Source organism: Notolepis coatsorum, assembly GCF_963971535.1.
Source record: "Notolepis coatsorum genome assembly, chromosome: 19".
NCBI lineage: Eukaryota > Metazoa > Chordata > Actinopteri > Aulopiformes > Paralepididae > Notolepis > Notolepis coatsorum.
The window spans coordinates 34,353,082-34,367,517 of record NC_140183.1 but is presented as its reverse complement, the minus strand read 5'-3'; the positions used below and the strand labels follow the sequence as shown (position 1 = coordinate 34,367,517).

General features: G+C 47.0%; 1 protein-coding gene across 2 annotated transcripts in view; it reads right to left on the bottom strand.

Moving 5' to 3' along the window:
- LOC311246376 (platelet-derived growth factor receptor beta-like) overlaps positions 1-14,436 on the bottom strand; it is a 129,760-nt gene that overhangs the window by 71,684 nt on the left and 43,640 nt on the right. For both annotated transcript variants that reach the window (XM_084336537.1, XM_084336538.1), the window contains exon 11: positions 9,312-9,427. In XM_084336537.1, the coding sequence (XP_084192663.1) occupies positions 9,312-9,427 (116 nt within the window). The remainder of the gene's footprint in view (positions 1-9,311; positions 9,428-14,436) is intronic.

Sequence of the window (14,436 nt, the reverse complement as noted above, 5' to 3'; positions counted from 1 at the left end):
ATAATCTTTTTGGAGAACATCTGATCTGAGGTAAGGAATCTATTTTACCAGTCTTTGTATAATCAGAGCTTTTTTCACCTATATATCAACGTGGGCCCTATGTGTGTGTGTGTGTGTTAAATGTTAAAATATCAACTGTTAGACCATACCATATCACAACTTGGCTACAACTGTAAACTTTTAGTCTTCATATTTGGAAGCCTGGGTCATGTCCATAAATTGGGTGTTAGAGGCCTTCAGATGGCCGGCCTTCCGAAGAGAAGAACCAAACAATTAGCAAGATATTGCTCAGTGTCAGCAATTATTGGCAGCCGGGCAATTTGGAGAAGACACTGCTATCTGTACCCATGAGCTGTGTGTTGATTGTCAGGTTCATCATCCATGTGTTTGTGTAACTTTGGTTGCCATTGTCAATTTGGGCACGACTGTATCAGAATAACCCACAATGTACAAGTGCACTGATAATATTTGTGTCCTTTAAACATTGTCTTTATGTGGACATAAATAAAGATTCTAAATGTGTGTGTGTGCTGATCAGGAAATGGATAATCGGTTTTTCAGCCTGCTTCTATAGCGTGCATAAGTACACATATACTATCGATCTAGCGTTTATTTGAAAACGATTCATAAATAGGCCGAAAAATTACAACGTCTTTTGTGTATTCCAGTGCCACCACCCACTTCAATGATAGAGCTCTCATATTTGTGAACGCATAAACTATATCTTAAATTATGGCTATGTGTCTAATCTGCCCGTCGCTTATCAATGACTTGTTTGCAGTCAACATTGTCGAAACGGTTTGTTTTTTTAATCGGTTCATATCCTTTTTATAGCATTTCGAAAAGCTATCGTTTTCTCGAAAATTTCAGGAAAATTGAAAGATTCCGTCATAAACAGCATTTATTGGAATATTCTCGAATACACTAGACACGTTGTCATTTGTCGGCCTATTTATGAATCGTTTTCAAATAAACGCTAGATTATCGATAGTATATGTGTACTTATGCACGCTATAGAAGCGAGCTGAGAAATCGATTCTCTTATTTCCTCAACAGCACACACACACACATATACACATACGGGACACGCTGTTATCTCAGTGAAAACAGCTCTGATTATCCTAAAACTGGTAACATAGACTCCTTACCTTAGATCAGATGTTCTCCATAAAGATTATTCCAATTCCTGATCGTCATTCCAAATATCGATCGCGTTTATTGATTGATTATTGGCTGCTGTAAATATATATTCCAGGCTGCTTTCCATCTCGCGATCACTTCCCTCTTCATCAGATCCCTCGCCAGCATAGTGGAGCCAGTAGGCTCCCCCCCACAGATCCACCAGTGTAATCGAATGGCCTGCAGTTACACAGGGATAGACGATAGGGGGCGGTATTTTCTTATTGGAGCTCCTAGAGGGGCTGCTGTACCAACGGGAGACTCGGTTGATGAAATATGAATTCAGATCGCTAATAAAAAAAAATAAACAACACTTAGCGTCGTCGGCACTCAACGGGGGGCATGAAATAACGACATATGTCGTGGCTGGCACTCAAAGTGCAGTAACTCAGGGTTCAGAATGGACTGTGTCTTAACAGTAAATCAGGGTTCAGAATGATGTCTTAACAGTAACTCTGGGTTCAGAATGGACTGTCTTAACAGTAACTCAGGGTTCAGAATGTATACTGAAAGATATCACTGTTTCAGCCTTATCTACCCGTCATCTGCCGTTCCGTGAAGTCTGCGTTGTGTTTGTTTTAGTTTTTTTGATGGCAATCTTACTGGCTGTCACACACTGTATCACCCCGTTTGACGTGATGGTGATTGTTGCGGCCTAGCTCACTAGCCGAAGCCTGTAGCTATCTGTTCTGTTAGCCTGTAGCTAGCTCTGTCCTCGTGGCTGCTCTCCTTCCCCCCCGCCCTCCAGGCCTGTCTTGCTTGCTATCCCACACACTTCTGACTCAAAACCGGAAGAACTCACAGATTAATGTCTTAAAGTCTCTCTATCTCTTGCGATGTCTAACTCTCTCCATTGTGTGGCTATCTCGTTACTATAGCAACGGCTTTCCCCCTAGCCGCTCCTTATCTGCATTGTCATGACAACCAGCATCTTTGTGTCACTATAGCAACCTCACAGCTAGAGTCTGTTTGCCTAGCAACGGCTGTTAGCCATAGCAACGCCCTATCTCCTAGCCATGAATTACTTTGCCTCTCTTTCTCTGGCAATGCTCTAACTCTCTCTCTCGTTACCCTGCCCCCATCACTTCTACGTGATGGCCAGACTGTGCCACATCTCAAGAATGTTGACCCTTAGTTCTGTTAGCCTGTCTCGCCTTATCTCGCTTCTAGCCACCCCTGGCTCCCCGCCCAGAGCGCCCTGTGTGTTTCTACAGCCCTCTGAATAGAACACACACAGAGGATCCGTTAAAACGAAATATCTATAGATCTGTACTGTTATGTTGAGACAATGAACACACGACTGTGTAGTTTCATAACTTTATTCGACTGACTCTTACGTTACCACACACAACCCTTACTCGAGCGCTACACACGCCCCTCTCTTAAAGGCACAGTAGCCTACAGTGTAACTGCTAGTGTCTCACAACCTACACGTAGCATAACAGGACATAACATTGCCCCCCCCCCCCCTTCCCATTTGCAACAGCAATAGAACATTCCAGTCCATGAACAGAAACTGAACACTTCAGTCCACCAACCCGTGGCATTTACCCAGTAACATAGTCCCCATGCCAAGCGGGTGGAGCCCTCACCCTCTGAGGGCGAGCAGGCTGGGGAGCAGGGTCTGGTGGTTGTGGTGGGTTACCTCCCACCCTGGTTGCTTCCAAGCAGGGCTGCCAACTGCGGGTTGGGATAATGCGGGCAGTGTTGGGGCACCAACCTTATGCAGGTGGTTGGAGTGCCAGCGAGAACCATCATCTAGTCTGTAGGTGGCCGGACCCAGTTGACGGGTCACTTGGAGGGGTGCTGACCAGTATGAGCTCAGCTTGTTCTTGCGGTGGGCGTGTTTAATCCTGACCCAATCCCCTGCCGACATAGCGGGGGTTTGTACTCTGTGAGAGGCATCATACCTCCGTTTCATCTGAGCCTGTGAGCTTTGGACCTGATCTCTGGCCTTCTCGAGCCCAGGGCTCTAGCATGCAGGGGCCGGTTCAGCTCTCAAGCAGTCTAGTGGTTGTTTCATTTCTCGCCCAATCATGAGCAGAGCCGGAGAGACCCCTGTGGTGGAGTGCTTGGATGCCCGGATGGTCAGGAGAGTTTGAGTGAGTGCAGCGCTGAAGGTTTTCCCCTCCTCCAGGCAGGCTCGGATTCCATTCTTCAGAGATTTGTTTAGGCGTTCAACGCCGCCCTTACTGTCAGGATGGTAGACCGACGTCCTGATGTGCCTGATGGACCTCAGTGACAGGAACTCCGAGAACTCTGCCGAAATGAATTGAGGCCCATTGTCTGTGGTGATGACACTGGGCAGGCCCCAGCGCCCAAACAGCTTGACGAGGTTGTCGGTGATGCTCTGTGTGGTGATGGAGCTGAGTTCGATGGCTTCTGGCCACTTTGAGTGTAGGTCGTGCACGACCATCAGGTAGCGGGCATGTGCCCGGGCCCCATGAAGCTCTCCGCATAGGTCAACCTGAATGTGCTCCCACGGCGCGGACGGCCACGGGGTCGGGGTGAGGGGTGCTGTAGCCGGTTGGCCACACTGTGTCTCTGCAGCATTGTTTCAACTTAACCACCCCCAGGTGGCCGTCGTGCGCCATGTGCAATACCCTGGCCCTCAGCACCTCTGGTATAATAGCGCGGCACACCTCCCCCCAGCAGGAGAGCTCGTCCTCCACCGTGGCTGGCCAGCCGTCCTGGATATGGGCACGGAGATTTGCAAATGTCTCATCTTCAGCCGCAGCCTGCTGCAGCTCAGCCAGTGTGACTACTGCGCTGAGCGGTCCATGCAGCATGTGGACCCAGTCCACGTCGTCCTCCGGTTCAGGACTCGCCTCACCCGCCTCATTTGTTGTAGAGACGGCTCTTGAAAGAAGGTCAGCTACTGTGTTAGAACGCCCCGGCATAAACTCGAGTCCGAAGTTGTACTGATTCAGCCTCATAGGCTTGTGCCCCGCCCCTCGGGTCGCCAGCAGCGCTGTCAGAGACTGATGATCTGTGCGAATGGTGAACGCCCTGCGATACAGGTAGACATGCCAGCGTTCGCAGGCCCACAGACAGGCGAGTTCCCTTTCCCCCACCGAGTATTTCTGCTCGGCTGGTGTGAGGGCCCGAGAGGCAAACGCTACTGGACGCTCTACCCCTCCCGCGGTCAGGCTGAAATGCGCCAGTGTTGGCGGGGACATGAGCTGCTGTTTGATGACGCGCACAGCCTCCCGGCAGGCCGGGGTCCAGTCCCATACAGCATCCTTGCGTAACAGCTGGCGCAGAGGGGCCGTCGAGTCAGAATAGTGTGGCATGAACCGGAGGTAGTAGGCAGCCATGCCCAGAAAGGAAGACAGCTTGGACGGTGACTGCGGGTCTGGCAGGGACAGGATTGCTTCTGTGTGGGACATGATCGGGGTGATACCCTCCCTGGAGAGCCTGAACCCCAGGAACTCGACCTCAGTAGCTCCAAATATACACTTCTCCGCGTTGAGTGTGACCCCGTGTTGCTTGAAGCGCTGGAAGACCTGCTCCAGGCGAGCGTTGTGGAGTGCAGCGGTGGGCGCGTGCACCACCACATCATCCAAGTAAATGCTGACCCCCTGGATGCCAGCCAAAATGAGCGACATTATTTTCTGAAAACAGCTTGGGGTTGATGACAGGCCAAAAGCCATGCGCTTGTACCTGAAAACCCCCACATGTGTGACAAACGCTGTGAGGTCCATACTGCCCGGTGCCAGGGGAACCTGCAGGTAGCCGTGACGTAAATCCATTTTACTGAAAATCGTGGAGCCATGGAAATGGCTAGTCAGCTCCTCCGCTGTGGGGAGGGGATACTTGTCAGGGATGTTGGCTTTGTTTACGTCTGTCAAATCGACGCAGAGACGCAGTCCGCCCCCCCGTTTCTTGGCTATCACCAGGTTGGACACCCAGGGCGAGGCGTTGATCGGTTCTATGACGTCCTCCTTCACCAGATGATGAATCTCCTCCTCCACCGCATCACGGAGGGCCAAGGGAATGCACCGCAGCGGCTGAATGACGGGTCGGACAGTAAGGCTGTCCCCGAACCCTGTTTTTAGGGTTCGAACGTTCGCCAGGGTTTATCGAACGAACGTTCGAACGTTCGTTTTTTTTTTTACATTTTTTTGTTAAATTATTTTTTTAATTAATTTTTTTTTCATTTTTTTAATAATTATTATTTTTATTTTTTATTGTATTATTATAGATCCTACGGAGGGCGGCATTGCATAGTCTATTGGTGAAAAACATGTTGTTTACAGTGGTGGCTGTTCATGTAAACATGTAATTAAACAAAGCACTCAGAAGAAAATAAACAAGCTACTGCATCAAAGTTACTACTTATGATAAACAATAGCCCTTGGACACCGCAGTCACGTAAGGGGCTAGATAAACAAAGGCATTCGTTTTGTGGCATTAACGTTATATAGTTAGTGTTACACGTTCAATAACAGGTATTCACTCTTGGTCGACGGGAAGGGGAGAGGCGCGCGCCTTGGCTCCTCAACAGACCCGTCCACCGTCTACCTCGGAAAGGGGGATGGCAGAGAGACAGAGAGACACCGGCGCGGGGGTCCCGCCGGGCTCCCAACACGCCTGCCGCCCGTCCGCCCTCGGCCAGAGTTGTTTCCAACGCAACCACCTCCCGCCATGAAGCTCGCGCTCCGTGGCCGAAAAAGGCTGGTATTCATTAATGATCCTTCCGCAGGTTCACCTATGGAAACCTTGTTACGACTTTTACTTCCTCGGCGGGGAGCTAACGCTACGTTAATGCTTCTCGCAAGCAGATCAATGGCGGCATTGCCGGAAGTAAAAAAATTATAAACGCTTGCCGATTGGTGGTAACAGCAGAGGCGGGTGCAAGCGGTGTGACGTAATTGGCAGAATCGCCTGTCATTCAATCAAAATTGTTCTATTGCATTGGTTGAGACTAGAGCTCTGGTTGAGTATCCAGCAACAGCCCGGCAGAGACCATACTGGTTGAGCCGAGCGCCTCGGGGGACGCGCCGCTTCACATCGCCTCACCGTTGCGCGCCTGCTTTATTTTTTTTTCACCGAACGTTCGAACCCATTAATTAAAGTCCGAATGTCAGCGTAACGAACGAACGTTCAAACGTTCGAACGTTCGGGCTCAGCCTTATCGGACAGACGTGTCCACAGAGGGCTGGTGCACAAATCCAGTCATACAGCCCAGGCCTTTGAACAGTGTCGGGTGATGGTCAGGCCAGGATGCGGTGACCTGCAGGACGCGTAGACCCCCAGCGTCGGTCAATGTGAAGTCCAGAGCATGAAACAGGTCTAGCCCCATGGTGTTAGCCCCTCTCCGCGTGATGTAGAACTCGGTGTCAGGGATGCGTCTCTTTTTGTACTCCACAGGTAGGCAGGCTACCCCTAAAGTGGTGATCGGGGCGTGGCCATACCCCGATAGGGCGTTTGCTGCTGTAGTCAACGGCACGTGACTGAATAGCCGGTCATAAGTGGACCTATTCAGGAGCGACACTTTAGCCCCTTGTGTCCACGAGGAGTGGTATGGAGGCCCCACCCACACGACATGTGCAATGACTGAATGAGGCCTGTGGGCTTTGTACTGTATTGATGGGAACAGCCCCAGACTGTGCGTGATCAGGAGGAGAGCGACACCCTGTTGCAGTTACGGAAGCGCTTGCCTAGAGCAGGGCAGGACAGGTCCCTGGTTGCATGCTTAGGGGAGCCACAGTTACCACAACGCTTTTGTCCATTCTCCCTCGGCGCCCTGTCTGCCAGTCTCTGCACATCGAAGCTGTCACTGTCTGCGCCAGATGTCTCCTGGGACACGTTCTGAATTCCGGGTGGAGGTGACGTCACAGGCTCATGCACCGCGCGGGAGAACTTGTGCGCCTCAGAGATAGCTGTCTCCAACTGTTTTCCATTCACTACTGCATCAGCTAGTGTCATGGAGTCCGGCTCTAATAACAGTCTCTCCCTCAGTTGAGCACACAATGTTCTTTCAATCAGCTGGTCGACTATGAGTCCATCCTCCAAGCCCCCGAAATCACAATGCTTGGTTAGCTCCCGCAAGGCCGACACATATTGCGAAACAGACTCACCAGACCTCTGTGCTCTCTGGCGGAAGTCAAAACGGTACATCCGACGGCTTCTTCCCGAGCTAAAATGCGACCTCAAAGCCTCGGTAGCAGTAGAGTACTGATCGTCGGCTAATGTAAGCGTAGCAAAAATCCGTTGCTCCTCCTGTCCGAGGCAATGTCGCAGAAGTGCGCACTTCCTAGCTTCTGCCAGATCCTCCTGTCCCAACGCCAATAAATAGTCCTCAAATGACGTTAGCCATCTAACGGGTGCCCAGGTAGATCGCAGGCTGATTTCAAGTAGATCTTGATTAATAAAATTCGATTATACATTTTTTATTTTTTTTTTGCAAAATCAACTCTGCCTCTCCTTGTTAACTACAACAAGCAATGCTGTTTGTTATTTAAGATGAGGTCGGACTCGGCACTGACAGATTTGTGTTCATTATGCTGCTTTTATAAAGCCTCAAATGACGGCTTACAATATACAATTTTGGCTGGTAGCTCTCGGCTAGGTGGTAAATTTAAAAGTAGATCTTGGTTAGTCTAACCCAGGGGTCGGCAACCTGCGGCCTCGAGGCTGCATGCGGCTCTTTAGCCAATCAGCTGCGGCTACCTGGCCCAAAAAAAATTTAATAAAAAAATGTAATTCTTTTTTTACTTTTTTTTTTTTTCTCTTATTTTGGAGATCGATGTCATACTGTGACACTGAAATGAAAAAATATTTCATCAACTAAGATATTTAGTCAACAAAAGGCTTACCTGTATGCCTGATATGTGGTGCGAAATTTGCGAACAACGAAAAATTTACTTTTTATTTTATAGATTTTCCACAAATAAGGGAAGGACTCTAATAGAGCTGCATAGTTCAGGGTTTTATTTAAAAGTAGGTCTACAGATGGTAGTCTTTTTTCAAAGTGGACTACTTTTTATTTTATAAATGTTCCACAAATAAGGGAAGGACTCAAATATACCTGAATAGTTCAGGGTTTTATTTCAAAGTCGGTCTACAGACACCAGTGTTTTGTCTCCTCTTCTGTGTTTTATTAAAAAATAGGTCTACACAGCCAGTATTTTTTCTCCTCTTCATAAGAGTTTGAGGTTTTCCTTTGTTACTTATAACAGGTAAAAACAGCAATTAAAAAGTAAAAAAAAAAATGTTGTTGCTTTATAATCCCATTAATGCAACAAACTGTGTGCTATAAGTATAAAGTATAATAAATCGCTAATTACTTTGGGTATGCAATTGTCAGGCGTTTTATGCTAAATGTGGGGTATGCTTGGGTATATATAAAACGTTATACACTGTGTTACCTTCATTTTAAGGGTAAATAGGTTGTGCGGCTCCCTGAGCATTTTATTTTGTGGGACGGGGGAAAAGTGGCTCTTTTGATAGTAAAGGTTGCTGACCCCTGGTCTAACCCATGGAACAGCTGGGTCACCGGGAACAGGTAGAAATGGTGGTGGCGGTGGTAAAACGAAATCAGCCATCCTCGTTCGCCAATTGTTATGTTGAGACAATGAACACACAACCGTGTAGTTTCATAACTTTATTGGACTGACTCTTACGTTACCACACACAACCCTTAATCGAGCGCTACACACGGCCCTCTCTTAAAGGCACAGTAGCCTACAGTGTAACTGCTAGTGTCTCACAACCTACACGTAGCATAACAGGACATAACATGTACTTTACATAATATGCCTGTCATAATTCAAGTGAAAACCAGTGATTTCCTTCAATACCTTTACCAGAGTACTATTCCACCAGTATATAATTTTACCAGAGTACTATTCTATCAGTGTATAGTGTATACCTGAGTACTATACTATTCCATCAGTATATAATTTTACCAGAGTACTATTCTATCAGTCATAGTGTATACCTTTACCTGAGTACTATTCTATCAGGGTATACTTTTACCAGAGTACTATTCTATCAGTATATACTTTTTTCCAGAGTACTATTCTATCAGTGTATACCTTAACATGAGTACTATTTTATCAGGGTATACTTTTACCAGAGTACTATTATATCAGTATATACTTTTTTCCAGAGTACTATTCTATCACCTGTGACTTGTAGATGGAAGGTGAGCTCTCTGACATCATCCTCGTTGGTAATCATTGCTGTGTAGACACCTCTCTGATCCATACGCACTCTTACCAGAGTGAGAGTACTGAGGTACCTGGGAGAAAAATAAACTCATCAATCAACCAATCAATCAATCAATCTATCTATTAACCAATCAACCAATCAACCGGCAAATCAAACAAAAACACTTAAAAGAGACATATTTTAGTCATTTTCAACAAGTTATTGAGGTCCCCTAACCATGTTGTTACGTGTGGGGTGTGTTTGTACCCTGATCAGGTGTTCCCAGTGTGATGTGTAATGTCTGGTTGTAGTTCCCTGTCCTGGTCTTGTAGTTCCCTGTCATTTCCCTCCCAGGTGTATCCATCTGTAATCAGCCCAGGTGTTTCTTGTCTCGTCATATCCTTGTGTATAACTGTTCTGTTCTCCCCTGCATGTAAGGATAAGGATAAGGATAAGGATATCTTTTATTGATCCCTCACAGGGAAATTCCAGTGACATACACATGCAGCTCATCGTCTCATAAACAATCATCATATAATAACCTTAACTTTATTTTCATCATATCACAATCATTACATTTTTACAGTAACAACGGCACAACATAAATTCAAACAGGCATGTACATTTGTTGACACATGTCGACTACAGTATGTCTGAGACACGTATGCGATTGTCTGCTGCAGCAACACCGGGGTGTCGTTGCGCCAAGCGGGAGGGAGGAAGGAGAGAGATTGTCCAGAACCGCCGTTGCAGCACCGGAAGGGGCGGGGATCATGGCTCTGACTACAATGCTGTCAGCTGGGTGATGGGACTTGGTGACGAGACAGTCTTCTTTGGCTCCCCCCCTCCAGCATGCATACTAATCGGCTGCCGTCACCAACAAGTGAGATAGGCGCCGGGCATACACGTGGGAGGGGGATGGGGTAGGGATTGGGGGTGGGGGGGCCGCATGCCATTCTTATCTCCTTCAGCCAAGCCTGGCCTTGGAGGCTCCACCATCCTCGGAACGCTGTGTACTCCCGACTTGACCTTGCGGACTCCACTGTCTGCAGCAGAGATGGGGGGGGGGGGGAGGGGGGGGGCACCATACCGTCGAGTTGGACGTATTCTATTAAGCTAATAATAGTCTATTTATGTTGGTGCATGTTCGGTTCGAGTTCTACAGTTATCAGCACCCCCATCGTTCCTGACGTTATCTGGACGCTTATCCAGCTGGTCAGACCCCTAGTGGTGATTGCATCCGAGAAGCTCCGGGTCAAGAGCGACTGGACCTGTATAGTGGATTACTCTACCCGACGACGGCGAGCCTTCACGGCTCTTGGATTATGCTTTGTGTGCTTTGATTATTCCATGGATAAAGGCCAACACTGTCGAGTGTTGGAATTACCCCCCGGAGAGGACTCCAGGTGAGGCGCGGCTCTACACGTGAGGTCGCACCACGTCTCTCCGTTGTGGACCGGCAGATACCGTTCCACAGAGGTCCAGCTGTATTCGTCTGCGGCCCGAGGTTCTATGGGCACTGTGTCCAGACTTTGGATTCTCCCAAGACACCGTCGGCCAGATGGGATACCGCCAGCGGCTTCTCTAACCCCCCCTCCTCTGTCTTACAACCAGCGGGACCCCCCCCCCCCCTTAGTGTATCCAGCTATAATCATCTAAGTACCATCGCTATCGTTCCTAAATATTCCAGGTTGTATACTTACTCCCTGCGCAACCAGAGATTGGACATTCATGTTGATTTACCTACGAATACTCATTTGCCATAAAAGTGCATATTCAATATTTCAAATCATAAATGTAATTAAGTGAATGTTGTATACACCTTTTGCTGTATTAAATATCGATTTGGTACATTTGTGTTGGTTCGTTTCATCAGGTGGGAAAGTGTTCATCATACTTATATCTTGTACTGGGTGGCCAGAAGTTAAAGTACATGAGGTAGTGGTATTAAATATCATATCTAACAATACAGTCAGGGAATTGTACCCCTCAGCTACAGTAACGTAAATACATGTATTTGAAGTTTCTGCTGAAAAAACACAATTATGCATTCTAGCAGCCTCGATACCTCTCTGTTTCAGTCTGTTCCCATTCTAGCAGCCTCTATACCTCTCTGTTTCAGTCCTGTTCTCATTCTAGCAGCCTCTATACCTCTCTGTTCAGTCCTGTTCCCATTCTAGCAGCCTCTATACCTCTCTGTTTCAATCCTGTTCCCAATGGGCTGTTTCTGTGCCTGTAACCAGTGGCGGCCGGTGCTACGTATAGAAGGGTGCGGGGGGAGGGGGGGATGAAGGGGGGCGGTCTCTCCACCCCCCCCCCCCCCCCCCCCCCCCCCCCCCTTCGTAGATTATTTTTTTAATCAGTTGTGCAATAGTACATTTTGGTGAGTTGTTCCTATACATTTCACTTATGCCATAAGTCATAACGGCGCACGCCGTGCATACTGTGTTGTGTGAGAGAGAGAGAGAGAGAGAGAGAGAGAGAGAGAGAGAGAGAGAGAGAGAGAGAGAGAGAGAGAGAGAGAGAGAGAGAGAGAGAGATATCGCTTAGATTTATTATCTACAAAGCTGGCATGGCCCACCTCATTTCACTGTATGTCTTGTGTATGCATGTGACAAATAAACCTATTGAATCTTGCCATATTCAATCAGTTTCAGTAACTACAGAACAGTACATATTTACTACATACTTCCGGTTTGAGAACAAGATGTAGCGGACACGTTTGGTCAACGCTCTGCTCCCGTTAATGTCAATTTCGCTTCAAAACCTTATTTGTACAACACTAATGTGTTTAAACCTCATCGTATATATTAAATAAGACCTTCTACTAACTATATCAACAGAAAGAAAGATTCAACATGGGACCAAAGAAAGAGAAAGATCCTGGAAAGAGACACGGAGGAGACAATACAACGGCCCCGGCTGTGACACGCTCAACGAGGGATACAGCAGCGGACAATATAACGACACCGGTGTTGACTTGCTCCGTTGGGGAGACAGCAGCGGACATTATAACGGTCCCGGTGACGACTTGCCCCGGGAGGGAGATAGCAGACGACAACATAATGGTCCCGGCGGAGACGAGCTTCGTGAAAGGGATAGCAGTGGAGATTGAGAAGAAAATATCCGACAATACCGCCGCTCCTTCCAACGCTCCTACAACCTCAACCGATACAGGCATGGAGAATACACCACCTGATTTCAAGTCTCTGACCAATCTGATAAAGGATCTGATGGATAAAGCGGACGCCAAGGCGATAAAGGATCTGATGGATAAAGCGGACGTCAAGGCGGATGCCAAGGCTGACGCTTTCAAATTATACATCGATGCTAAATTCGAAGAGGTTAAAACAGCGGCCGCAAATCAATCCGAGCGTATTACTGCAGTGGAAAACACTGTGATCGAATTTACATTGAAAGTCGAGGAGAGCAAGAAGGCTTTTCACGAAGGATTCATGGAGCTAGCAGAGGAGATACAACAGGGGGACAAAGTGCTTTTGAAGAAGATACAAGACAACGAAGAGAAATCAATGGAGAGGCTGCTCGAGTCCGAACGTCACTATCGTAGATTTAATATCCGTATTGTGGGATTGGATGAATCAGTCAAATGCACAGACGACACATTTCCAACAGTGTTAGCTGAAATTCTAGGTAAAGAAATCCTCCCCACAGTGCCGTTAGTGGATCATTGTAATAGAATCGGTACCCGGGACCTAGGGCTGGGGGATATGGCCTAAATATGATATCACGATATTTTTTTACCTTTCGGCGATCACAATGTTTTTCTTTTTTTCCCCAAACAATTCATTATGAGGCTTACCAAGACAGTATTTGAGTTTGCAAGCTAACATTAAAGACAAAATAAAATACCCATGCATTTAGCATTTTTATATTATATATTAGATTTAGATTATTGGATTATTAGATTATATATTGCATATATTTAGCAATGAGATATTATATGATTTAGATATGAAATATGATGAATTGAAAATGGGGGACCCTGATGTAAACAAGACGAAAGTCTTTCTCTGGTCTGCATCCTCCAGTCCACTGTTGTTGTATTGAGCTGTACTGTATTGTACCCATGCTGCAATCTGTTAATAACGTTTTCATTCATTCAGACGGCAAACAGAATCATTTTGATTGACAGTCGAGTCTGCCAATTACGTCACACCGCTTGCACCCGCCCTGCTGTTCTTAGCACCAATCGGCAAGCGCGTATTAATTCTTTACTTCCGCCATTGGAGAGCTCAATGACAACAACAATGGTAGCGGTAGCTCCCCGCGGCCGACGTTTAGCTTTTAGCTCCGCAGGATGACTAAACGACTGGAGGCATAATGATTTTACTGCAACGGATGTTATAATAAAAGCCTTTCCATACATCTGTCTGATTGAAAACTTTATTAACAGACCGCAGAATGGGCACAACTGAGTCAGCACGGGCTGAGATATGAACGACTATATCTTGCTATATCTAGGTCGACCTCGGACGTTGCTATGTAAATATGCTGATGTTATTGAACGTGTAACTATATAACGTTAATGCCACAAAACGAATGCCTTTGTTATCATAAGTAGTAACTTTGATGCAGTAGTGTGTGTGTGGGGCGGCGCTGTTCAAAAGTTTCAACGTGTGGACACGATATCCACGATACGTTTAAAAAGTGTATCGTTAATGAACTGTACCCGATATTTATATAATATCGTCATATCGCCCAGCCCTACCGGGACCCCAACGGCAACAAGGCCAGAGTTATCATTGCTACTATGCGTAAAACAGAAATAAGAGACACGATCATCAGAGAGGCACGTAATCAATGGGGGAAACTGAAATATAAAGATAAACCAGTGTAGTTCTACGAATATTTATGCAGGGAGGCTATAATCCGACGAGCCCCTTACAAAGAAGTGTTGCACAAACTCTACAGGAGGAAACTCAATCCCAGCCTTCACTACCCAGCGTCTCTCTCCATTGTGGGGGAAAATGGGAAAAGATTCGGGTTACGCTCGCCTGAAGACGCCGAAGAATACATGAAGCAAACACAACATGAGGACGCACCATAGGCCCGTCTCAAATGACAAGCTTATTCATCTCT